The sequence below is a fragment of the Cygnus atratus genome, chromosome 5 (assembly GCF_013377495.2).
Source record: "Cygnus atratus isolate AKBS03 ecotype Queensland, Australia chromosome 5, CAtr_DNAZoo_HiC_assembly, whole genome shotgun sequence".
Lineage (NCBI taxonomy): Eukaryota > Metazoa > Chordata > Aves > Anseriformes > Anatidae > Cygnus > Cygnus atratus.
In genome coordinates this window covers 33,178,445-33,203,279 of record NC_066366.1, presented here as the reverse complement: position 1 = coordinate 33,203,279, position 24,835 = coordinate 33,178,445, and the positions used below count along the sequence as shown (strand labels likewise).

Here is a 24,835-nt window from a genome sequence, read left to right as displayed (position 1 = left end):
CATGCGCGGCGGCTGCGGGAGGCGGCGCGGTGCCATGGCGGCCCCGTCCCGGTCCCCGTCGCTGTCCCCGTCCCCGTCGGCGTCCCGCGGCCCGGCGTGGCGGCTGCGGCAGCTGTGCCAGCGCTACCAGGACTACGTGAGGCGGCACCCGGCCGCCACCGCCCAGCTGGAGGGCACCGTGCGCGGCCTCTCCTACCTGCTGCCAGGTGCGGACGGGCCCCCTGCCCCCCGGTGCCGTGCCCGGTGCCATCCCCGGTGCCGTGCCCGGTGCCACCCGCTCTCCTCCCTCCGCAGGTCGCTTCGCGGACGCCCACGAGCTGTCGGAGCTCGGTAGGTAGGGGCGGCCCGGTGCCCCCGTTGGCCGTCACCGGGTTGGAGCCTGGGGCTCTTCTCGCCCCTCTCCTTCCCCTCGCGCCCCGTAACCGCGCTGTGCTCGCTGCCTTGCAGTGTACTCTGCCTCCAACCTCCTGGTGCTGCTGAACGACTGGATCCTGCGGAAGGAGCTGCAGCGGAGCCTGCCAGTGGTAAGGCCGGAGAGCGTGGGAGGAGGAATCGGGACGTGGGTTTCTTTCCCTAGCAGGAGCTGTGCTCTCAGGGGGTGCCCACAGAAACTTACAGGGCCCTGCCGCGGACTGTCCTAGCTGCCAGGTACACAGAGGTCAGAGGCAACCGCTGAATGCGTGCTAACAGCAGCCCTGCACTGTAGCTGCTGGCCTGGAGGAGAGCACTCCCAGAGCACAGAAATCAGGCCCTGGCTTGCTCCGGGAGCCCCACCGCTCTTTTTGAGGAGCGCAGTCACTGAATAGCCATTGCTATTCTGATTCGGTTCCCGTGTCTCTTTTGTAAGAGCCCCAGGTTGGCTTTCAGTACTCATTAGACCCTTTGGGGGAAGGAGCAGGAGGGCTTTTCTTTTCCCAGACAGGCCTCGATGTCGCAAGCTTGCCTGCTGAGTGGGTTTAGATGCGGGTGGCTCAGAGTCAGCCCATGCAGGCAGCTCTCTGGCTGGGACATCAGGTACGTAACGACCAAAAATGCAGATGACTGGCTTCTCTGGGTGTTAAAGGCCGAATGTGGGATGAAGTGGATTTCAGCTGTATTTTCCTTATTGATACTTTTTGAGTAATACATGGTCTACGTTGAGGTGAACAGCATCAGCACGTTCCCTTGTGAGGAATAGGGAATAGGGGCTCAGGCCAGAAGAGTCCCTCCTGGCTGTCACAGGGTTCGTGCCTGGGATCTAGGCTCATGCTGTCAGTTTGTATTTAGCGGGCATTCACTCTGGAGTGGCTGCGGACCCTGGGTTCCCTTCCCTGCGCTCCAGGTGTGCTGTGTTCTCAACTCTGACCAGGGAGGAGGTTCATCGTGTGCTCCAGCTCTAGAACAAGGAGGAAGAGAGGATTTTACCTTTGGAGTTTAGGCACTGTGCCACAATCCAGGATACTTGTTAAGCTGTTTTAGTTGGAATAGATAGCAGCCTGACATACAGTTGTGAAATTCTCCTTGTTTCTGATGTAGCAGCTCCATTGAATATTGCGATGTGTTCTGCCCCTGCCTGGAGGTAGAGAAAAGGGCTTGCCTTTAGCCTCTGGCTGTAGGAGGGGCACCACTTCTTGTTTCTGAGGCCGTGACTTCCAAGGCCATCGCTTTCTTAGCTCTGAGAGTCCCACCAGTCTGAGCTGTGTGTCCACCCCTTTTAACTCACAAGCAGAACCTGCATCCTGTCCCCCTCCCTCCTCTTCTGTGTTTTGCAGTCACTGCCCCAGCAGAAGCTGCGGACCTGGCTGAGCGTGCTAGAATGTGTGGAGGTCTTTGCAGAGATGGGGACAGCCAGGATGTGGGGGGAGATGGGCCGATGGACCATCATCGTCCTCATCCAGCTGGCTAAGTAAGTGCTGCAGGTGGAGGGGAAGGGGCTGCGTGTGCTCAGAAAGGGGATCCGGAGGGGCTTGGCGTTACCCCAGGATAAAGGCCAAGCAGGACTGAGCTGCTGGTCCCTGAGGCTGGAAGTTTGGAGCCCTGCAGTGTGTTGGATGCTGTGCTGGAAGGGAGCACTTACCCTCTGGACAGTTCCCTGAGCAGACCTGAATGTTCTCTTCTGGGGAATGCCACCTTTCGAGCGCAGCAGGAGCACAGCTCCATAGCTTGATATTGAAGTCTTCTGCATGTCTGCCCACAGAGCCATCCTTCGCCTCCTGCTCCTGCTGTGGTACAAAGCTGGCATCCAGACATCTCCTCCCATAGTGCCGCTGAACAGGGAGCAGCAGCCACCTCTCCATCCCGAAGGTGAGCCCTCAGTGCTGTCACCGGCTTGGCATCTGCTGGGCCACGTCTTGTCCTGCTTGGAGTTTCTAGGGAGCTGTTCAGAGTTCAGCACGCAAAGCTGCGCTGTGTTGTGCTTTCCTTTCCACCCTCTCCAGAGCGTGGATTAGTTTAGAGACAGTGTTACCCGACAGTCTGGAAGGAGGGGGCAGAAGGGTCTAAGCCTGGACCCACAGGCTGAATTGTGGTTCAAGCTGTCCACTGGCCTGATGGTGAGGACAGAGATGCTAGGCCTGGACAATGTCAGGCAGATTAACTTTTCACCCTGTGAGAGCTCTGTGTAGCAGTAGTCCTTCAGTAGGTCAAACCTTCAGTCTGGTCTGCTTGCTGCAATGTAGGGAAGGGTGCTGCCAGCTCTGGGTTCAGATGTGTTCCTTTGGAGCCTCACCCTGTGGCTGTTTTCTCCCACAGACATGGAAGGCAACTCCTCAGGGAAGGATCAGACCTATGTTGGCAGGCGTTCTAGCCGTGTTGTGCGGTCTCTTCAGAACAGTAAGTAGCTGAGCCTGTTTTCTATCCTTGTCAGAGCTGTTTCTGCTCGGTGCCCTGTATGTGTGACCTGGGTGTGGGCAGTAAAGAGCAAAACCTGATGAACTTGTATGGGGGCATATCCTGCCAGTTGCTGGGCCCTGTGGGTGGGGGGATATCAAAGCAATGGAAATTCAGGCACATGGTGCAAGACCAGCACTTAGAGTTGTCTTGTCCAAAGCAACCTGTGTGGTGGAGACAACCCTACAGCGTGGTAATGATTTGAGGAGCATGGATCTTAGGAATACCTCTCCCTGCTGTGTCCCCTGTGGAGGCAGGCTCTGAGGGTGCTGGTCAGCTGCAGCAGGTGGAGAGGGGCAGCCACAGCTTTGCTGTTGGTGCATCTCTTTAAGCTCTCCCATGCCATACCTGATCTTCTTGTTTCAGCTCCGTCCCTGGAGTCCAGGCACTGGGGGTCCCCCCAGCAGAGGGAGGAGACGCAGAGCCGAAGAGCAGAGATGAACCAGCCTCCTACCCCCCTGGGTCTTCAAGAAACCATTGCAGAATCGATCTACATTACCCGTCCTCTGCTTCACTGTATCCTGCCCTGGCTGCATGAGGGCACACTCCGTGCCTTGGGTGCCAGCAGAGGGTGCTACGGGCTCGTCCAACGAGCCCTGGTGTAGGGTGGTACCACACCTCGCTCCTGTTTTCCTGCTGCTGCCCTGCCTGTGCAGGGCTCTTGGGAGTCCTTCCTCCTCTTACATCTTGACAGCCAGTGTCACCTGCTTGAGCTGTGGGTGCAAGTCCTCCAACCCCTTCCCTGGGGCCCTCCAGCACTGCCTTGGAGTGTATTCTCCTGGGCTCTTTAGAGCTTTGCTGGTACCCAGGGGGTCACTTGTCTGTGTGCCTCTTGTTAGGCGTCTTTGGTTCTTTCTATTCCTTGACTGTGCATTCCTAGTATTGAGTTTAGGAGTGTGGGGCCAGAGATCATGGAAACCCTGGCTCCTCTCAGCAGTCCTGGACATCTCAAGGTCAGTCTAAGAAAGTCTTTGCAGGTACCTGAGGTTGGTCATGGCTGGGCATCGTACTTCCCCCTGTTCCCCAGTCCAGGACTGGCCCTACTGACATATGCACAGGGGCTAGGCCTGGTTTTTAACTGGGAGATTTGCACATTTAGGTATTTTCTACAACACTTGCAGTACTCTCTGGTCTGTACTGCCCATCAGAAAGCTGGTGCAGACTGCTCAGCATGGAGCTGTGAACAGAGGGCATTTAGAAACCCATTTCCTTTTTTCTGTTGGCTGCTGTTGCCTTGAGTTAGCTCTCTGCCCTTCTCCTTCCAGTCTGAGCTTGCTGAGTGATCTGAAAGACCTGAACAGGCGAGAGCGAGCGGAGATGAGGCGACGAACCATCCTGCTGCTGTACTACCTGTTGAGATCTCCTTTCTATGACCGATACTCAGAGTAAGGGGCCCCTGCTGGGCTTTTGCTGAGAATTTCCCTTTTAACAGAAATAGCATCAGGGGACTGGGTGAGCAGATCTGAAGAGGTCTGGGTGCCTGTGACCAGGTTAATACAAGCCCTTGCCTAACAGCTGCCGTTGCTGTTAGTGCTCGCAGCAGCTGGGGCAGATATCCCACTGGACTTGCTCATACTTTCTCCCTTCCTAGGGGCAGGATCCTCTTCCTCCTGCGCTTGTTGGCTGATTACGTGCCTGGACTTGGCTTTATCACACGTAAGTGGGCCCCATTGCTGTATCCCTGGTTCTGTTGGATGGAGAAAAATCACAGGAGCTACACAGAATGTTCGTAAAGGAGTTTACCACTTGAGGAAGGAACTGAGAAGTCCCTGATGGTTAGCAGCAGTGCAGCTTGTATTGATACTGGTGTTGTTTTAAACTGGAACAGAAAAAGATTAATCATTTCCCCTTGCAGGCTGCAGAGCTTTGTCTCTGCCACCTAGGCCTGTTCCCCTGGGCTGCCTTTCTGCGGCTGCACCAGTGCACCACAGCCCTGTTTTGCAGCCAGTGCTTCTGCACTCTTTTCTTTGATCCCCGGTCCGCAATACAGATGTGCGGGGTAAACAGTTGCCTAGAGGCATTGACCCAGCCAGGAAGGGATTGCAAACCAAAGGGCCGAACCAGGTCTGTCTTCTAGTCTTTCACCTGAGGATCCCTTTGTCATTGGCCAAAATTTCACTTCCCCCTCTTCCCTGCTGATGTGAAGCAGTTCATCGCAGTGATAAGGCATTAGATTAGCCTGGCTTTATGGGTCTGTCCTTTCTCTGAGGAAGTCACAAAGCTGGCTAGCTCAGGAGCCACTCCTCCAGTTACTGATTTCAGAGAGGCTTTGGAGCCTGCATTAATCCTTGTGCCAGCATAAGCATTTTTGCTGTACAGCAGTTCCTTCTGTGTCTGCACCTGCCCATTACTGCCGAGTTGTCTCCCTCTTCCCTGTGCCATGGCTGTGTCCTCCTGACTCACTGTATGCAGGTTTTCCCCTTGGGCACTGCAGAAGCCCTTTCCCTCCAGAGCTTGGACACGTCAGCACTGAGGGAGTGATGTTCCACACCGTACCTGTGCTGACCATGCTTCACACACCTCTTGGTCCCGCTCTAATCTCTGGCACTACAGCCCAGAGTTGCCTCCCTTCTTGGCAAAAATACCCATTCTGTTCTTGGGTTTTTCTGAGTTGTGTAATTGGAGATTTGGAATTGTTGGGTATCATAATGAGGAGGGGGTAGCTACCTCATATGCATACAGCTTCAAATTCTTGCCTTTACATGTGCGATCCCTCTGTTCTCTTGTTTCAGGGCCACTGATGGATTACTTACCTGCCTGGCAGAAAATCTATTTCTACAACTGGGGCTGATGAGAAAATGATGATTCTTATTTGCTAAGATCATGGCTGGATGTTTCTAAGGAGGGCAAGCAGGCTGGGGGAAGGGGTGTTGATAATGATTAATTTTCAGTTAAACCATCAATGAGAAGCTCCTGTTTTGCAGGGTGGGGAGGGAGGGGTGTATGTAATTTTTAAACAGATCTAACTGAATGATGGACGCTACATGTGTGGAGAGACCCTGGCCACCTCTTTCTGCGGACAGTGCTGTGGCTCCAGTGATGGTGACGGGATGACCTTTTTTAAGCACTTGATTTTTTTTTTCCTCCTTTTGTACAGCTGCACTATTATAAAGCCAGGCAGCATAGTGATTTTTGGAGAGCATTGTCTCCCACCTCATGGCGCTGAGGTTGACCTGCAGCCTGCTTGTGTTGGCAGTGCCTGGCCAATCTGCTTGGAGCGGGCTTCTCTGTCAAATAAACTGCCTGAACTGAAAGAGCTGAGCTGAAGGACCTCCTTTCCCTTGCTTGACAGGGATTCCCTTGTGTCTTCTGAGTCTGGTTGCCAGCAGGTCTGTCCCTATCAGAAAGAGCAGCTTTTGCAGTTGTCTACTCAGGGATGTGCTTTCTGTTTTAATATCCTCTCTTAGAGGCTTTTTGCTCTGGCCTGTATGCTCAGCTATGACTATCTGTAACTCCAGGTGCCTGCTTCAGCCCCCAGTTTCCTGACACAGTTTGCAGGATGCTGTGCTAGCACCTAACATGCTAAAAGGGTTTGCAGAATGGCTGCCAGCCAGTGCTCAGGGGGTTGGCCAAGGGCAGAGAAGAGAACTGGAGAGATTAATTCAGCAAATACTGCTGTGCAGCACTTAATAAAGGGTCCAGCTGAGGCTTAGGCAGCTATGGCCATCTTCTGTACCTGCTCTGATAGTTCAGGGACATGTGAGCCATCAGTTTGGTCTGTCAGCTGCCGTGGGCTGCTCCCTCGGGCAGAACGAGGGGCAGCCAGCCTCTGGCACTGGGCTGCCCCCGAGCAGCCTGCCTCCTGCCAGCGGGTGCCGCCTGGGCCTGGCCAGCGGTAAGCTGGCCTTGTGGGTGAGGGAGGTGTTCCTCCCTGGGCCATCCTCAGGGGGCTGGCAGGATGCAGGGCTCGCAGCCCTCTTGTCTCAGCAGCCGCGATGGGGTGGGGGGGTGGGGGCGCAGCAGCAAGGGGACCCTGGGGCCTGTCAGCGCCTAGCGGCCGTGTTGCCACCTCAGCTGGCAGCGTGGAAAAGTGACTTGAGCAGCTCCATCCATTTGGGCTTCTAACAAGGAGGATGCTGAAGAAGGTAAAGCCTGGAAGGTAGAGGAGTGAGAAGGTCTGGGGCCACCCGGGTGGCTCCTCTGTGACCTCGCTGCGGAACCTGACAGGGGTGGGTGACAGGGCCCAGCCATGCGGTGCTGGCTCCTGCTGCTCGCCCAGCTGCTGGCGGCTGCGCTCCCTCTGCCCCTGCGCCAGAGGTGAGGGCACTTCTCCTCCTCTCCCCCCTGTCCCGGTACCTGCAGTGGTGCCGCAGGGGCTGGGTGCCCCTTCTGCAACCCCAGTGCTCCTGGAGCAGGCCTAGGCTGCTGTTGGTGGTGCCGACGCGGGTGAGTGGAGGAGGGCTCCGGCTCACTCCCACCTCTGGGTTTCTTCCACAGCTACTCAGTCCCTGAGGACTTCTCTGCCCTCCTGGAGCACCCACAGCAGCACTTTGGCCTGGTGGATGGTACAGCTCTTCCCCCAGCCCCCTCCCGTGCACTCACCCCTCCAGGGAAGGCAAGGACAGCTCCCTGGCCCTCACCCCACTGCCTACCCACAGATTACGGCATTAAACCAAAGCAGCCTCGCTTCAGGACCCGGGCAGCCCGGGAGCGGCCTGCAGGACTGCGCAGAGCTGGAAAAACCAAGCGTGATGAGCTTGATTTGTTGGAGTACTACTACGATGCCCACCTGTGACCCCCCCCCCCCCCCCGCTTGGCCCTATACTCCTGCAGGACAGCGGGGCACACAGGTAGGTGTTGGGGGGCAGGAACAGGGGTCTCCAGCCATACCTCAGGGGATGTGAGGCTAGAGGAGCTGGGGCTGCTCAGCCTGAAGCAGAGAAGGCTGAGATGGGATGTTATTGCTGTCTTCAACTACATAATGGTAACTATAGAGATAACAGAGCCAGAGTTCTCCTGGTAGTGTAAATGGAAAGGCAAGAGGTAAGTTATCCCACAACCACACAGTGGTCTCTGGCCTCTAAGGTCTGCAGCCGGGGCTCTCGGAGGAAACCTGAGGTACTCGAGCACCTCCTGCACCCCCAAAGGAAGGGGGAATCCAGGGCCCAAACCTACCGCTGTGGGACACAAAGAGCACCGCAGCACTGCTCCATGAACCATCATATTTAATAGTTGTTGCCATCACAGCAGATCCAGCTGAAGCACGGAGACCGCTGGGTGCAGGGACCAGGAAAGGTTTTTGTTGTTGTTATTGTTGTTTTTAACCTCCCTGGAGATGTGTGTGGCTCCCTGCAGGCTTTAGCCCTTCCCTGCTCCGCTTCTGGCAGGCACCCTGGTCTGCACGGGGCTGAGACCCACCATGGTGGGGTGGCTCAGCCCTGCCCCTGCCACCTGCGGCTGGAGGGGAGAGGGGACAGGGGCAGAGAAACGCTTCCTTCCCCACGGTGTGGTCACTGCAGAGGTACGGGGGGGGTCTTTCTCACCAGGGTATGGATATAAGAGAGGAGGAAAGGGGGCAGAGGCAGGGGTGAGCTGTCTCAGCTCATCCTTTCGCTGGCACTCAAAGCAGAGCCACTGGGCTCTGTCCTCCCCGCCCAGCAGCCTTGTCCCCAGAGCCTGGCAGGGAAGCGATGTCCCCTCCCCAGGCAGGAGCTCTCACGTGGTTCTTGTTGGCTGTAGCTGCTGTGTCTTCATCCTGCAGGAGTCCGACTCTGCCACTGCGTTAAAAGTCACCCCCCGAGGGGTGTGACGGGAAGCTGGGCCACGGTCACAGGGAGGAGATGCTGGCACCCCAGCCTGCAGCAGGGAAGGGCTGGAGCAGGCTGCTGCCCGCCCCTCCAGCACTCACAGGCAGGGCACCCCGTGGGCACTTCTCCAATAGAATAAACTAAATATTTTGTACAATAAACACGATTTGTCCAGCCCTCCCCCCTCCCGTCCCCCCAGCCCCAGCCCGAGGAAGGGGAGCCACGAAAGGAGGCAGCTCGGTGCCCCGGGGAGCCGTTCCCTGGGCCCGCTCCTCCTCTGGTCTCAAAGCAGCTCTTGTCCATGCACGATGGGGAAGGGGCGAGCCTTGGCTGTGCAGCAGGCGCCCGTGCCAGCCCCTACTCCAGGTAGATGTCCTCTGTGGGGCACGTGTACTCCACATACTCCTTGTAGAATTGCTGAAAAGCCCTCCTGCAACACAGCATGGAGCAGAGCTCAGCTGTGCCCTCCCCGAGGCACTTACAGAGCCTGTTTTGCTCCCCTTCTCGCCCTTGCTGTCAGGTCAAACCCCGTCTGGCCCCAGGAGCCTCATGCATTAGCACCCAGGGGCACCGCTGGAGCGAGGTCTCCATCCCAGGGCCGAGCCTCCACACAGCGCATGGCTTTCAGCCATCTGCCTGCAAAGCTTTGCACCGGGATTTGTTCCAGCGCTGTCAGGAACACGCTGCCCGCAGCAGCGTCAGCCCCGGCTCTGGCCCCAGTCCCCTCGCTGTAGGGAAGAGGAGCCAGGTGCTGCTCCTCCTGTCTATCAGGAGGGAGCACCTTCCTCCCGCCCCAGCCTGGACTCACCCTACGGACTCCGCGAGCGGCTTTGTGGACTCCTCCGAGACGAAGACATGGCAGGCAAATCTGTGGTCAGCAGGGTGCTTGGTGATGAACCCAAAATATCTGAGGGCAGAGAGAGTGGGTGAGAATGGACTGTCAGGCAGGAACAAGTACCCCCAGTGCCCAATTTTGGCAAAGGGGGTCCCAAACCCCAGTGGCCACCAGCTCCCTTGTCCCAGGTCTGGGATGTGAAACCCATCCAGAGGATGCTCCTCACATGAAGCTGTGGCTTACAGGGGAAGGGGAGCTCTCAGGATGGGGATGCTGGAGGCAGGAAGGCAGCGAAGCCGCCATGCATTGAGGCACTGAGAGCTTCCCCACACCTCCCGCTACTCACTTGTTGTTCTTTGGATGGTATCCACAAAAGGAAATGTTCTTCAGCTGGAAAAAATGGCTACACTTGTTTACCTGGGGGGGACAGAGAAAAGACTTGTCAACACTCCTCCCCACCTGCCCTGCGGGGCAGCTGGTCTCCAACCCTGGAAACAGGAGCTCAGGCTGAGCTCAGCTCTCCACCAAGGTACCCATGGCCATGGACTAATCCAGAACCCCGTCCAAAGGCAAGGTTTCCAAAAGGCTTGCTGTGAAGGCTTCGCTTGCCTCCACACAGCATCTTGCTAGGCTACTTATGGAGAACACTTAGCAGCAGCCTGCAATGCCCAGCTAAAGAGATTACGGGGCAGATCTGGAGGACGCCACTCAAAATAGTAGCAGAAAGGTTTAGGAGCAGCTGACGGATTACGAGTGCAGCTCAGCTTGCAGCATCCCAGCACAACAACGCACTTGGCAGCTGTGAGGGCACCATTCTGTGGTACGGCCCAAAACTGGAGTCCCACCAGGCTTGGGGGGGCCTAATGGTGGGCCTACAACCCTTTGGATGGTGTTTCTCATGGAACAAGGAGCTCATTTGGGTGGAGACCCTTAATTCCCAAGCTAAGAGCAGCAAGTAGGGAAGGGATGAGATGAGTGGGTACTACCTTGCTGTGCTCCTTGGAGTCATCAGATTTCACAGCAATCTTGACCCCACGCACGCTGATCTCCAGGACACAGCTGGAGGGTGGGTTAAAGTGCACGGTAAGGCGGCGCGTGGTGGCAATCTGCGGGGAGACAGAGACACAAAGGCCTGGCACTCATGGGCAGCACGTGAGGACAGCTCGCCCCTTGCAGGGGCTCAACCCAGGGTGGGACACTACCTTCTGCATGGCTGCGCACAGCACGTCGTTGCCCTTGTGATAGGGAACCTGCACCGAGCCGAGGAACTTCACCCGAAACTGGTCCATCCAGTCACTGTTCTTGGCCAGAGCTGGAAGACAGAGCACGTGGCGGGGATCATCTCTGATGGCCTTGGCCATGCTCCCACAGCTGCAGAGTTCCCTGCCGAGCATCGGGTACAAGCCCCCACCACCACCGGCTGGAGCCACCCCATCATTCCTTGCCTGGATGGGCAAGAGATGAGCAACATCACCGACCATCACAGGGGCTTGGTACCTGTTATGTGGTCTGGGTCCTTGGTGACTTCAATAGCGTAGTAGGCAGGAAAAATGCCCCGGTCACCTGTCCGCATGTTGTAGGCCTCGTACCAGTAATCCTCCGCCTGCACCTCCACCAGCAAGGGGTCGTCCACCTCCAGCTCCAGCTCGTCCGCGTGGCGAGGCACGAACCTGGGCAGGGAGTCACTGGCACCCGGCCGCTCTGGTGGGCTGCTTACCCACAGGCTGCTGGGACGGGGGCAACGTGGGACCCGCGGCCAGCACGGGTGGGCAGCAAGTGTAGTTCACCAAGATCTGGGATGCTGAATGGAGATCTGAGTGGATTTAGGCTCAAAGGGCAGCAGGACCCTGGTACGCACACAGGGTTATCTATCCCCTCAGGCATCCCTCACGTGGCTCCCCAGAGAGGTCCTGAGTGCCCTGGGGGGGGTCTCTCACCCCTGGGCAGGTATTGCCCAGCCAGCGCCTGAGCTGAGGACAACAGCTTGGCCCCCAGGCTCCCCATGTTGGAAGCAGCATGGTTTGGGTGGGGACGGCCTTGGGACACTGCCCGCGCTCACCTGAAGACAGCGCGGTGGGTCTGCTCCTGCTCCTCGCCGTTGATCATGCAGGAGAACAACCCGAAGGACTCGGCACCTGGGGAAGAAGGTAGAGGGGCACGTTGCAGCTCTGAGGGTCAGCACCACCACAGGTAGAAGGACACGGCCCTCGCTCATGCCTCGTGGCTTTAACTCAGGCAAAAAAAACAGCTTGAAATGCCCCCAGCTGTGTGAGCCTGCAGCTCATGAGGCTTTTCCAGCCCCTCCATACCCCTTGGCCACAAGGGAAGAAGTCCCAGACTGTGGAGCCAGCACCTGCTGGAGCTTCTCCATCTTGCTGGAGGCCCTGCAGGGCACCCTGGACCAGGCAAGCTTATACCAGGGACCTGCAGGGCTGCCTGGGGACACAGACCCCCCCCCCCCCACCTCCTCCCTCTGCCCAGCACTCACTGGAGGAGCGTGTCCGGCCACTCATGAAGACATTGAGGAACTTCTTGGAGAAGTGGATGTCCGCCTCGGGCGTCGAGTCCTCAGAGAGGCAGACCGAGTCGCGTTTCAGCGCGTCCTCCTCGTACTCCTCGCCGATGGCCGACTCGTAGGGCGAGGAGACACAGTTGTCGTAGACGGTGGCTGAGTCGCTCTCGTCGCTGTAGCCCGAGTAGCACTGCTTGAGGCTGACCAGCTCCAGCTGCACGTTCTCATCCACCACCAGAGTGTACTTGACCGAGTCGTAGGAGAGGGCGCTGGTGTCCGAACTCACCGACGCTCTCTGAAGGTTGTGGCCCGGCCGGTAGCCACTGCTCCCACCCACACAGGAGGCCCGGGGCAGGCTCGTCTTGTCAGGGGAGGACATATAGTCCAGCACCTCGTCCTCCTCGCTGATGGAGGGGTTGGTTTTCCCTGCCAAGGCGGAATAGCTGGAGGTGTCGATGTCAGAGCTGATGGACATGCGGTTCTCGCTGGACTGGGACAGGAACGGCTTTTCGGTCTCCAGTGGGTCTGAGTTCTTCTGCACGGGCGTCAGGTAGATCTCCTCCGTGGCCTCCAGCCTCACGTCCGTCTGGTAGCGGATGCGGTCCCGGTGGGCCTCGGGGCCCCTCGTCGTCACCACCACCACGCTGGCTCCGTGGGGCGGGGGCCTGCTGGTGGCCTGGTGCTTCTCGGGGGGCCGGGACGAGGCGACGCAGGCGGGCGCCATCTGGGTGGCTGCTGTGCGCCGGCACGGGCTCTCCGTGGACGTGCCCCGGTCTTTGGTGGAGGTTGTGCTGTTTTGGTGATTGACCTCATCACTCAGGCAAACGTGGTCGTGGGGAGGGGTCTGCTCACCTGCGGGGAGGAGAGCAGCGTTGGTGTTCCCACCGACGGGGATGCTCCAGACTGAAACTGGACATGCGCCAACTGGGGACATTTTTCCCCAACCTCCAGCACTGCTCGCCCCATGCTCCAGGCCGGGGATCAACTCCCAGGAGCCACCAAAGGGTGCGAGGCCCCTGGCCACCAGTCCCCCGACTCACCCGTTTTCAGAGGGGACGACGACCGGGACACCCGCTCCTGCCAACTGTGCTTTTTCCCCAGGGAGTTGTTATTCAGGGTGTCCTGGGGAGGAGAACAAAGCCGCCTTGTCACCCGGGCAGTAAACAGCACGTGGCAGCCGTCCCTCCCCATCCCACAGCGATGCACAGCGGCCGGGGCCGTCACGGTCCCTGGGCGCTGACTGGGATCGCCCGAGCGCTTCCCCACGGTGCCCGTGCCCGTCCCTGGGTGCAGCCCACCCGCCTGGGCACGCTTTGCTCCCAGGCTTTGCAGGCAGCTCTGGGGCACAGCGCGGGTATTTCTCCCCCAGCAGCAGCGGCGTTTTCCACGCTGTTAGTTTTTGCTCAAGCACCAAGCTTGGGACTCTCGGGGTTTTCTCCTGCAGCCATCACCATCAGCACGGGAGCTGCCCTGCTCGCTTTGCTTCCCCACCAACACAAAGAAAGCCTCTGCCCTGAAGCCCACCAAGATTTGTGGGATCCCCAGTGCCCTGTCCTGTCCTTGGGGCACACACACGGGCTCCATGTGCCCATCCCTGCTCGCTCCGGGCTCCCGCTGCCAGCCACATCAGACCCTGTGCTGCAAAGCTCCTGTTCCCCATGTCCTCACCTCAGGTCATGCCCGTGGCTCCCAGTGTGGCCCCACACCCTCCCCCTCCCCAGCCCACCATCTATGCACCCCACACACACACACGCCACCCCCCCAAAAATACCTCTCCGCAGGTCTGGACACTGGTTGGGACCAACTGCCCGGGGGGTGCCTTTGCTGTCCCCGTCCCCCCAGCTGGATGTGGCTCCCACGTGCCACCGGCTCCTCGGGGTCCCTGCGCAGGGTGGGACAAGGCTGCCTGCTGTCCCCTTGTCCATTATGCTCCAGCCAGCTCCCCCCGCCTCCCCATCCCTGCTGCCTTTGTCCCCGGTGCCAGCTGCCCTGCGGGCATTGTCCTGGCTCCGTGCCTTCCTCCTCCTCCTCCTCCTCCTCCTCCCACCCATGGCCTCAGGCAGAGAGCTGGCATCAGCTGCCTGTGCCGGGCTGGTGACACCCAGCTCCGACTACTCCCCATCTGTCACCCACGGGGACACCTGCCTCTCGCTTTGCTCTCCTCAGCTGCGCGTCACCGCCACGAAAATCCTCCTACTTGGCAAGGGAAGCCACTGCCGACGGCAGGAGGAAGGCAAAAATAGCCCTGCGTGCAGCGGCACACCTTGCGCGGGTGTGCAAAGTTTGCAGGAGGGATGGGGCTCAGGGAGGCCAGCTCAGAGGGGCAGCATGCAGGGCACCTAAACATCACCCCTCATGGGGACGGCAGCGTCTGGGAAAACCCTCCATGCAAAAGCAGGGGGGAAAAAGCTCAGGGGGCAAAAGCTGAGGGGCAAAAGCCAGGGGGAAAAAGCCCCCAAACGCCCTCCCACCCCCCCGGGCCAGTTCTCACCTGGCTGCGAGGCACCTGCGGGAAGAGGTTGAGCGTGGTGGGTCGCTTGGGCCGGTAGCTCTCGGTGCTGGCGGGCTGGGGGGCTTTCTGCAGCGGCTGGGGCTCCGTCTGCTCCTCGGCCGGCGCATCCCCGGTGGCGTCGATGAGGTCGAGCTGCAGCATCTCGGCCTGCAGCCGGCTGCCCTCCCCGCCGCCCGCCGCCCGCGCCGCACCGCCCGCCCGGCTCACACAGCCCTGCCGGGATTAGCGGCTCGGTCAGGAGACTGGGAGGGCCGGAGGACGGCCGTGCCAGTTGGCCTCAGCCTTTTAAAGCAGCAGGGGATGGCGCATCCCACCCCACGTGCCCATCGCCGTGGCTGCCGGCCTTCCCTCCCTCCTTCCGCTACAGCGTAGGGGGACTTGGTCCTAACCTGCCTCCCCGGCACCCCGCAGGAGCGCTGACCCCAGCACCAAACCAAAGGCAGGATTTCCAGCCTCAGCCCGGCCAGTTTGCCCACTCTGCTCGCCCCCTCCGGACCACCAAGGCTTTCAGTGGTCATCGCCTTCATTTTTTACGCTGGCCCTAACACAAAGATTTCAGTGGTTCCCGTGGCAGATGCCACCGGTTGTGGCAAATCACCTGGATTTTAACAAGGAAACAGAGGCACGGGAGAAGAGCTGGGGGAATATGCCAGCTAAATTGGTGAGACCTAGCTAAGGTAGGCGTATTCGAGTCAGCTGGTGACATTCTGCCTAGACTGCTAATGATGCTGCCTCGGCAATCCTGTAGCTGTGGCAATCACTCGGAGAACTCAGAGGAGGGAAAGTCCCAGAAGGACGCAGAAGAGCAAAACAGTGCCTGTTTTTGAGGAACGTACGCCCTAGGAGTGAAGCGCCATTCAGGATTCAGTAGCTGAGAGGGAACTACAACCACTGCAGGTACGTGTTAATGGAGTGGCACACGGCGGATGCTGCTTGTTTCCCTCACGTGGAAAAGCCTTGAGGCCTGGCACAGCCCGAAGGCTGGCGGTGGGGAAGAGAGGCAGGGTCTGAGGAAAGTTTTGCAAAGCCACCCGGAGGAAGCAGCCGCCTTTCTGCTGCATCCCAGCCCCGCTTTGCTCCCCGCCTGCCCAGGCGCTGGGTCCCTGGCACAGTGCCGCTGCTGGCATCACCCCTCTGGGGCAGGTGTTTGCAGTCGGTCCAGGTCACCCTGAGCCAGGGGTGGTAACGAGAGGAAGCCCGGCATTTCCAGGAGCCTTATTGTGCTGTAAAATCAAAGTGATTGTTTCCCCACGTCTGTATCTTTGTGGCTGGTTCAAGCCTTTTCGTGCATCTGGATCAGGATCAGCCCATGCGGGTTTAATGCAGGCGTATCCCTGCTCTTTTCCTTCGGGCACTCCTCCTCTCACTCTCCAGTATTTCCAAGAAGGGTATTTTTTTTTCTATTTCTTGTTCCTGCATTAAACAGTTTCAGCAGCTCCCAGAACACGAATGATGCAACAAGCCTTCGCTAGCTGCAGCCTGCTTTCACCAGGACCCACCTTGCTGAATTTGGGAATAAGCTGCCCTGTGTTTAAAAGCAAGCAAACCGAGGCCAAACCCAAAGCCAGGGCCTTGCACTTGTGCCACCATGACCCACGTTGCTGCACCCAACCTCCTTGCCGGAGCCAGCCACACTTTGCAAGCTGTGTGCCTGAGCCACTATTTCTGGAGAGCTGCTAAAATAGCCCGTGATGAAGTCATCATTGTTTTCCCAGGACCAAAAAAAAAATACAACAAAAAAAACCCACCAACCCCCTCCTCTGTCAAGGTATCTCCCTTTGCAATGTCATTTTGCTGCTGGGCATCTTTGCCCGCCCAGACCCCGGGTCCCCCAACCAGCAGCCGCCTTCTCCAGACTCTCCCGGCTCCAGGGGGGGGAATTTTCCACCTGCCCAGCCCTCGGGAGCTCCCTCTGCTCAAGGCTTCAGTTTGGCTCCTGCCCTCAGCCAGGGCCGCGTCCCCACGGGATGCAGCCAGCACTCACGTGCCGGGGTTATTCCCGGTTTCCCAGCCTCCGCGCCGTGCACGTGGCCAGACCCAGCCAAAACACTCCCCCCGGGCCTGGCTGCTTCACCAGACACATCCTGCAAGCTCTCGTCTCGCGGGAGCCATCGCCATCGGGCCTGAGAGCTCCCTGGCTCTCACCGCTGACATTTCAGGCTGAAAAGACCCTCTCGCAGCCACTGCTTTCAGTTCTGCTCCTCGGGCAATCCTCCACATCCCGTCTAAACCATCTGTATGTATTTTTAGCAGCTGCTTTTTTCTGAGCACGGTCGGCTCCCCTGTTTAGGAACAGCTCGCCTCCGCCTCGCGCCCCAGCAGGCTCAGTACGCCCAGCAGCAGGCACCGGGCAGGGCGTGGGGCTCAGTGCTGGTGCCCCAGCAGCCTCCTCCTGCCCTGGGATGGCCCCAAATCAGAGGCTGCAGGAGGCCACCAGCGCCTCCCTGACCACAGCCCGCATCAAACACATGGACACAATGCAGTATCCCACCCCACGTGCTTACCCGGGCGGCCAGGCTCTCCTTGCAGTGCAGGCTGATGCCACACTCATCGGTGATCTCGGAGAGGTCTTCATCCTCAAACTCCTCGAGGCTGATGTCGTGGGTGAGCCTGGAGGGAGCGGAGACCGCGGTCATGCACTGCACGTGCAAAGGGCAGGACGGCACACCCAAACAGGGCCACCAACACCAATTCTGGGACCACCATCACCATCTCTGGGCCCACCAACACCAGCCCTGGGCCCACCATCACCATCTCTAGGCCCAGCAGGGCATGCACCAGGGTCATGGGGAGGGAAGGGCCTGGTGGGGCACGGCTGGAGGATGGACCTGCTGGGGCATGTGATCACATCAAGACCTGCAGACCTTGCACACACCACAAACCTGCTGGCCGTGGCATGAGCAGCACGTGAGCCTCACAGACAGGCTGGAAGGGGTGTCTCAGCCCAGGTGCTGCCTGCAGTACAGAGGGCAGCGAGTTCCCTCTGTGCCAAATTCCCTCCCCGGGGTGGCTGCAGCATCCCTGCATCCATCGGCACCGCTCACCGCCCCGATGAGCCCTTTATGGCTCCCTCATGGCTGTCAGCCCCACAGGCTCATTACTTCCCTTTGGAAAGTTTGCAGAGATTTCCTTTTAGTGGCTGGAAATGTGCTGACTACCCAGCTCCTCGCGTGCTCGCTTGCATCCCCGGGGAGCTCCTGGCTCCCGTGCATTAAAACATTTCTACGTGGTGCTACCGCAACGCTCCTCGTGCCTGTTCATTACCGGGGTGGGAAACACAAGAGCCCAGCCCAAAAGTCCTCTGCCAGACATGGGTGGCATGCAGTGGAGGCGTCCCTACAGGAGATGAAGCAGGGCCACACTGGGAGGAGTCCCACGTGCCCTACTGCTGCTGCCTGCAGGAGGGGAGGAAACGCAGAGCAGGATGCTCACAGCGAAACCCTCCCTCAAAGCCTGGATCGATTTCTTCTCTGGTTACACGGGTCGCCAGGGCCGGGCACCATCAGCCCCTTCCCTCTGTCCACCGAGGCGTGGAAGCACAGTGAGGAGCCATGGGTCCCAGCACAGGACTGGGCACAGCCCTGCCTCGGGGACGGAGATGCTGCGTGGGCATCCAGCACCATCCCTGCCTGCATCCAGCAGCAGAAGAGGTGACCCCCCACACACGCCAGCCCTTTTATCTCCACGCCGCATGTTGGCAGCTCCCTCCTCTCACCCTGCTGAAAAATCCTGCCGGACACGCACATTCCCGCGCCCACGGCGGCCCCATTTGCTGCACGTCTCCCTGCACAGCCAGGAAAACTTTGGGCTCCGCTCGCTGCCAAGTTTGCTGCTGTCCTGCGGCAGCGCCGGTGCAAGAGGGCGATGTGCCCACAGTCGAGGGGCTGTCACTCGTCCCCATGCACACCCCTGGGGACAGCCCCTCCGCCCCCATGCCCAGTCGGTCCCTTACCATTTCTCCCACTGGTCTTCCAGCCAGCTCTCTTCGGCGCTCGACTCCATGCTCAGGGGCAGCTGCATCGAGGAGGACCCCCCCCTTCCCCGGGGCACGCACTCCCACCCCGAGACAGACCCCGGCTTGGGGTCAGTTGTTGGCGGGGGGATGCTGAGCGCTGGGCACCCACTGCCCCAGTGCAGCCCGTGGCTGCCGGTGCTGCTCTGTCTCCTCACTGCGCAACCTGGGCAAGCTCATTAAAAATAGATGGAATCAGCTGTCCTGGAGGGGGAGAAAAATAAAAAAATAGCCTCCCCAGCTGAGCCGGTGCCAAGTCCCTGCTCTCTGCCGGGGATGCTGACTGCCTCTGCCTGCCAGCCAGCCAGCCCGACTCCTGGTAGCGCTCCAGCAGCCGGTCCCCAGCACCTGCAGCAGGGCATCTGGTTACCCCGGCTCCTTCTCCTGCCCTTGCACCATCGCTGGCTGAGACAGGGAGGAACAGAAGAGTCCCATTAGGGCCCTGTCACAGTGATGGGACGCCTTCCTGTAGAGCACCGGGGCTTTCTTTTGGCTTCACGCCGCTGGAGAGGGGTCAGCTTTCTGCCCCCGCGGCCCTGCTGCTGCCTCAGCCAGCCCTGAGCCACGTGGGACACACTGCTGAGCTCCTCTGCCGCCGGCTGCTGCTCCCCTGGTTCGGTGCCGCTGGCAGGTTTCACTTGTGACGCCGTATTTGGTGTCTCTCGGCTCCCTTACAACAGTATCCCAGGCTCCATCTTCCCTACCAGCTCTGCCTGGAGGCATCTGCTCTGTTCAAAACCTCCTGGCTCAATGGAATGAATAAAGAAATCTATCTCCGCGTTGCTGCTGCCCCTTCCTCCTCTCACATGGATGCTCCAGGACTTGCTAGGGGAGGCAAGGAGGGCTCTCCTTCAACCCCCTGCCCCTCCATGCCGGGAACACCCCTGCCTTTCTCTCCTGCTCCTCAAAGAAGCTAGGAATACCAGCAACAAGCAGCAGCTATGACTCCCATCAGCTCTATCATGGTCCACAAAAGCTCAAGCAGGCCCTACAGGGACATTTGGGCCAACTTTCCCCTGAGTGCCAGCAGGAGAAGCGTGGGTACCACCTGTGTGCCACTGCAGGAAGGTGTGGGGCTCTTCAGGGAGGCTGGCACGAGGCTAAGCAAAGCCCCGAGGCCAACAAGGACAGCACCCCTGCCAGAGGACACCTCTCAACCCCCCGACAATGCTGGCATCCCCCAGCTGCCACCCAAAAACTGTGAGTGCACAAGCAGGGGCAGCCCCTGCCTGCAGGGTTTGGCTGTAGGAGCAGGGACCAGGCATAGGGCTTGGCTTGGAGGGTTGGGGTCAGAGGCTCCACAATGGGGCCTATCCAGGACAACACAGCACAGCAGGAGCTCCAGCGAACCCATCTGCTGGGGCTCCCTCAGAACCAGACCAACCTTTGGTCCCCCATCACAAAAAGCAGGGTCACCCACCTCGCTCCCCAACCCAAGGCCTCCACACAGGCTTCCCAGACCCAAAGACACAAGTCAGGCACACAGACAACCCGTAGCACTGAGGCTGGTCTCTGCCTCAGCATGAAAACACTCCCTTGAGCTTGCCGAGGAGGTGGTGAGGTCTCCATCCTCCAGAGATGCTGTCGCTTGTGGGACATTATGGTTTCCTGCAGGCAGCCAGGCTCCCTGAGGAGCGACACCACAGCTCCTGTCTCCCCTCCTGCAAGGCTCTGCCACCGAGGAGTCACGGCAGGCTGGACAGACGGCCAGCTGATGCATTTTCCCCTTGGCCCCACTGGTGCCTGCCCCCACACCGTGCTGGGGCCACCACCACCCTTGGATAGAGCTTGGGGACATGGGATCAACAGGACGGGCGGCCATGGGGCCCTCTACCCAGCTGCGCCCTGGTTGTGCTGCCCCCCAAGCTGGGCACAGCCCCAGACATGAGGCTTTCGGAGGCCAGCATGGAGGAGGGGCAAGAAGAATGTTTTTGTTGCTGGCTCCTAAAATGCTGTTGCTGTTCTCATGGTGAACAGCCACCTCCAGAGCCCTCCCGCCTGCAGGTCTCACCTCACCATCCTCTGCCCCTTCTCAGACCACTCCAAACCACCAGCAGCCATGGGGACCTGCCAGGCCTCCACTCCCGGCCTCCTCAGGGCTTCAGGGCCAGCCTGTCATGTCACCTGCTGCCCAAGTCCCTCAGGACCCGAGCCACCAGCTCACCCCTGCTTAGGCCGTGCAGCATCTTGTGGGGGGTGGCGGCTGGAAGGGCAGGAGCCCCCCCACACACACAGCACACACACAGGATCGCGCTGCCGACGAGCCCGGCGCTCTCGGCTCCCATCCCCTTCTCAGCACCCGAGCCCCGGCTCCGTGGCGGCCGTTTCCAAGAGGCAGCGTGAGGGCTGGGTGTGCAGGCTTTCCCCAGCCATGTTGCAGCAGCGCCCAGCGGCTCTGGCAGGCAGCGCTGCAATAGCAGGCGGCTGCAGGAGCCGCCCGGCAGAGGGGCTCCGGTGGCAAAGGTCTGCTGGGCCCTTCGGAGGTAAATGGAAAAAAAAAAAAAACAGCTAGACACAGCTGGATGCTTCCTCACAGGGCTCTGCTGGTTCCAGGGCTCAGGGGATGATAACCACTCGGCCACGGCTCCACTGCTCCTCCCCACCTCCAAAATCTCACCACGTAACCACCTGGTACTGATCCCCCCTCACCCAGCTCCCACACAACGCCACCGCAGCACCCCCGAGCATAAATCGATGGCTGTAAAGATGTCACAGCCGCCAGAGGCACCCAGCCTGCCCCGCATGGCGAGCGGACGACGCTCCCTTACCCACCAAGCCCCCTTACCCGCCGAGCGCATCCCGTCCCAGAGCTGCTCGCGGGAGGCACCGGCGGGTCCAAATCCCCCGGTCCCTGCAGGCTGGCACCTGCGGCCTTCCCTGGCCTGGCCCTCGCCATCGCACGTCCCCACCAGCGGCCTCGCTGGGCACCGGAGGAGAGGTGTCGCGTCCCCCCTCCCCATCCTAAATGGATGGGAGCGCTTGGTGTAGCTGCGAGGATCAATCCTGGCACGTTCCCACCTGCGTGCCTGGGGCTCCTGCTTCACGGGGGTGGGGAGGGAAAGGCAGCGCCTGGGATTTCTAGGAAAGGGCTAGAAAAAGGCTCTCCTGGGGGTGGAGAGGGAGGTGAAGCATTGCTATCGGGAAGAGGTGTCTGAAGAGGAGGCAAGACAGGTGAGGAGGCTGGGGTGGGGACAGAGGGGCCAAAAAGGGGCCAAAAGCTGGAGGCTGGAAGGGGCTGAAATGGCAAATGGGAGAGGTATACAGGGCCAGCACAGGTTGGGGGGGGCTGGAGCGGTGCTGGGGGGGTGAGGTGGGGGTTCAGCGATGTATGGGGTGGGGGGGGCTGAAGGGATGCATGGGGCGAGCTGGGGGGGCTGAAGGATGCGCGGGGAGGATGCAGAAGGGCTGGATGAGGAGGGGGCCGCAGTGGCAGTGCGGGGCTGGGGTGGGGGGGCTGCGGCGGATGGGGAGCGGTGCCCGGGGCCGGGGGGGGGGAACGGGGGGAGCTGCGGCCCGGGCAGCCCCGCGGGGGTCCCGGGGGAGGCGGCCGGTACCTGAAATTGGGGGGCGAGGCGAGGTGCAGCCCCAGGAACGGGGAGGAGGCGGGCGGGGATGCGGCTCCTTTCTCTCGCTCCGCCATTCCGCGGCTCTCCCCATGCAGGCGGAGGGAGGGAGGGCGGGCGGCGGGGAAGGAGGCAGGGAGGGAGGAAGGAGGCTGGAGGGAGGAAGGAGGCTGGAGGGAGGGGATGCCGGCGGGGCCGCCGGGGAGGGACGTACCTGCTGCCAGGGGGGCGGGTGGGGGGCTCCTCCTGTGCCCCCCCCCCGAGCTGCAGGACAGATGTGCCGCTGCTGGACCCCCCCGCACACACAGCCAGCTGTGCCCGCAGCCGCAGGCAGAGCCCCCAGTGTAGGTAATGCTATGGGGCTCCTGCCCAAGGCAAGGGGCACACAGGGTCCCCTACAACAAGTGACAGGGCACCCCTGTCACCGCCACCTCCCCCAGGGTCTGCCCGGGGAGGCAGCACCACCCAGGGCCTTTCCTCTGCCACCAGCCTCCCCCATCCTCAGCCTCGGCAGCCAGGTGTGCCTGGAGCCCGCAGCTAAGTCCCGCTGTGGTTCTGCGCCCCTCGGGGGTCTGGCACCAGCGCTGGCAGCCCCAGAGCAAAGCCCGTGCCCACCAGGGCTGCATGTGTGGCGAAGGTAATTTAAGCAGGGAAATAAACAGATTATACACAGGTTCCACTGGCACAGGTGGAAAAAGGAAGTCCCAAGGCTGCAGGTCACTCCCCAGAACAGGCAGACCCACTCTTGCACCCAGTTGTGGCCCAGGGACCCTGTTGGGTGAGCATTATCCTCTGCCCCCTTTCCCCAGCAGCAGGTTTCTGTGCCTGGCCTCCCCATGCATTGCAGGCTGCTTTAAAAACCACGCGGGTTGTGGTGTACACAGAAGTGGACAACACCAGTATTTTTAGGTCCTGAGGCTACTACTGTAAATGATCAAGAGAACTTCCCCTATTCCCTGCACGCCTGCTGTGCTCCCAGTTATCACTCATGTCTGTGACAGGCCCGTGTGGATGCGTGGCACTGCCTCAGCAGGTCAAACCTTAAAGACAGAGCAGGTGCCATCAGCATCTCAAGCCACGGGGCTGGCTGCCTTCAAGGCAACGGTATTGCATCTTGGCCAAGGCCCAGGCCGTCAGCTGCTCCTCCAGAGAAGAGCGAGCAGAGCCCTCCGAGGCACACAGCCCTGCTCTCAGCTGGGAGCCTTGGGCTCCTTCCAGCCCAACTCAAAAGAGATGTCACTCCTGGGCCAGCGTGGACACAGGCACACAGCCACCAGGTGACTGTGGTACCCCCAGGGCAGCCTCCCAAGGGGCAGATTGGCCCTGCATAGCTCTGCTCTGGCCTTTCTGCCCACACTACTGCCCTTCACACCCATCTGCTCACGTGCATCTCAGAGCTCAGGGCCGTGGAGTAGGACCTCTGGAAGCCCCTCTGCAGCTGGTGGGATGCAGCCACCAGCCCTGGCAGGCATTGCTGCTGCCACAAAGGCTCACAGAGCATTGGCTCCCGGGTGCAAGAGGATGATGCCCAGGACTACTCCATGGCTTCAGCCAAGTCCCCTCGCTGCAGCCACCATCCACAGGATGGACACCTCAAGGGGCTGCAGGCTGCCCTGCCTGCAGCGGAAGGGTGCCGGCTGGTCACTGCTCATCACTGCAGTGTCTGACTGCCATAAATAAGGGGCTTGGTAGAAACAGTCAATTTAGTTACATCCTGACTCTCCCTAGACCTTGCATAAAACCCCCCATCATCCTCAGCAACATATATGCATGTACATGCCCTGCAAAATAGAGACCACACTTCTGCCACAGCCAGTGTCTCTGCTCACAAGGCATCTATTGTCTTATGCTTTCAAATTGTCTGACTGAACATCGGGTTCACTTCAGAGCAATTCAGCCCTAAATTAAGCCTGAGGAATGGTTATGTGCTGAGAGGTCTGCCTGCTCCTCTTCCCAGCTGAACCAGCTGGTCTAACCCAAGCTATTCCCTCTCCCCCCCAGCTTTGGTTGTGCTCATTTCCACTCTGTCCCAATTCTCTGCCCCTGGCTCCCATTCCTTCATACCCAGGCACAATTTCTACGCTCAAACCTTTCAGCCAGCCCCTCCTGAAGCCACTCCAGCTCCTTTTTTTTGTGAAGACAGAAGAGACTGGAGAATTTCCCCAACCACCAGCACAGGGAGCAGGCAATCACTTACTCTGCTAGAAATCCATGGTTAGCCACTTTACACCTCCTGCCACATCACTGCGATTCCTTCAACAGAGAGAACAGATACTGTGGCCAGCGTGGAGGAGCCTCCGAACTGGCCTCTCCAAGTTTAATTTACATTATCACACTCTAAGCAGGGAAAGTTGGACAGTTTGCTGTCAGCCTGGCTCTTCTAAGGCACAAGCTGCAACTTCAGAGGGTTTGTGTCCATAAGCCACTTTAAGCATTGAAGTGTTACTCCCCCAAGCCCACTAGGTCCTCGCTAGAGACAGAGAACACGACAGCAACACCAAGCACCTCGACCACACCTGCAATCAGGTAACCAATGCATTGTACACATTGCCCTTCTGGTAGGTCACACATGGCCTTTTTATTTCTGGCACCTCCGGTTCCAGTAACTGGGTCTGGAGTTACTGGGGATGATGGTGTCACACACAAGCAGAACTTTACTCCAACCTCATCTTAGCCAGCAACTAGACTGCAAAGTCATGGTGCATTTGGTGCCCATTCATGACTTTGCTAATTGCAAGAGAAAAGGCTCAGTCACTGACAGAAGGCCCGGTCTGAACAATGTTCAC

At 59.6% G+C, this 24,835-nt stretch overlaps 3 protein-coding genes across 3 annotated transcripts; 2 read left to right on the top strand and 1 right to left on the bottom strand.

Moving 5' to 3' along the window:
- The first annotated feature begins 3 nt into the window (after window positions 1-3).
- On the top strand, window positions 4-5,997 carry PEX16 (peroxisomal biogenesis factor 16). The gene is made up of 11 exons (XM_035539238.2): window positions 4-206; window positions 295-330; window positions 448-524; window positions 1,752-1,885; window positions 2,177-2,283; window positions 2,731-2,811; window positions 3,235-3,384; window positions 3,749-3,821; window positions 4,134-4,253; window positions 4,460-4,524; window positions 5,601-5,997. Exons 1-11 carry the CDS (start codon window positions 35-37, stop codon window positions 5,657-5,659), a joined length of 1,074 nt encoding a protein of 357 aa, XP_035395131.1. The 5' UTR covers window positions 4-34; the 3' UTR covers window positions 5,660-5,997.
- A 1,060-nt stretch (window positions 5,998-7,057) lies between these two features.
- Window positions 7,058-8,689, top strand: FREY1 (Frey regulator of sperm-oocyte fusion 1). The gene is made up of 4 exons (XM_050710763.1): window positions 7,058-7,125; window positions 7,306-7,373; window positions 7,467-7,658; window positions 8,570-8,689. Exons 1-3 carry the CDS (start codon window positions 7,058-7,060, stop codon window positions 7,601-7,603), a joined length of 273 nt encoding a protein of 90 aa, XP_050566720.1. The 3' UTR covers window positions 7,604-7,658; window positions 8,570-8,689.
- On the bottom strand, window positions 8,015-18,494 carry MAPK8IP1 (mitogen-activated protein kinase 8 interacting protein 1). The gene is made up of 13 exons (XM_035539237.2): window positions 18,427-18,494; window positions 16,979-17,084; window positions 14,974-14,978; window positions 14,454-14,676; window positions 13,003-13,084; window positions 11,939-12,814; window positions 11,510-11,585; window positions 10,948-11,120; window positions 10,653-10,762; window positions 10,437-10,556; window positions 9,797-9,867; window positions 9,424-9,522; window positions 8,015-9,045 (listed from the first exon to the last, which is right to left on the bottom strand). Exons 1-13 carry the CDS (start codon window positions 18,492-18,494, stop codon window positions 8,973-8,975), a joined length of 2,082 nt encoding a protein of 693 aa, XP_035395130.1. The 3' UTR covers window positions 8,015-8,972.
- Window positions 18,495-24,835: the final 6,341 nt, after the last annotated feature.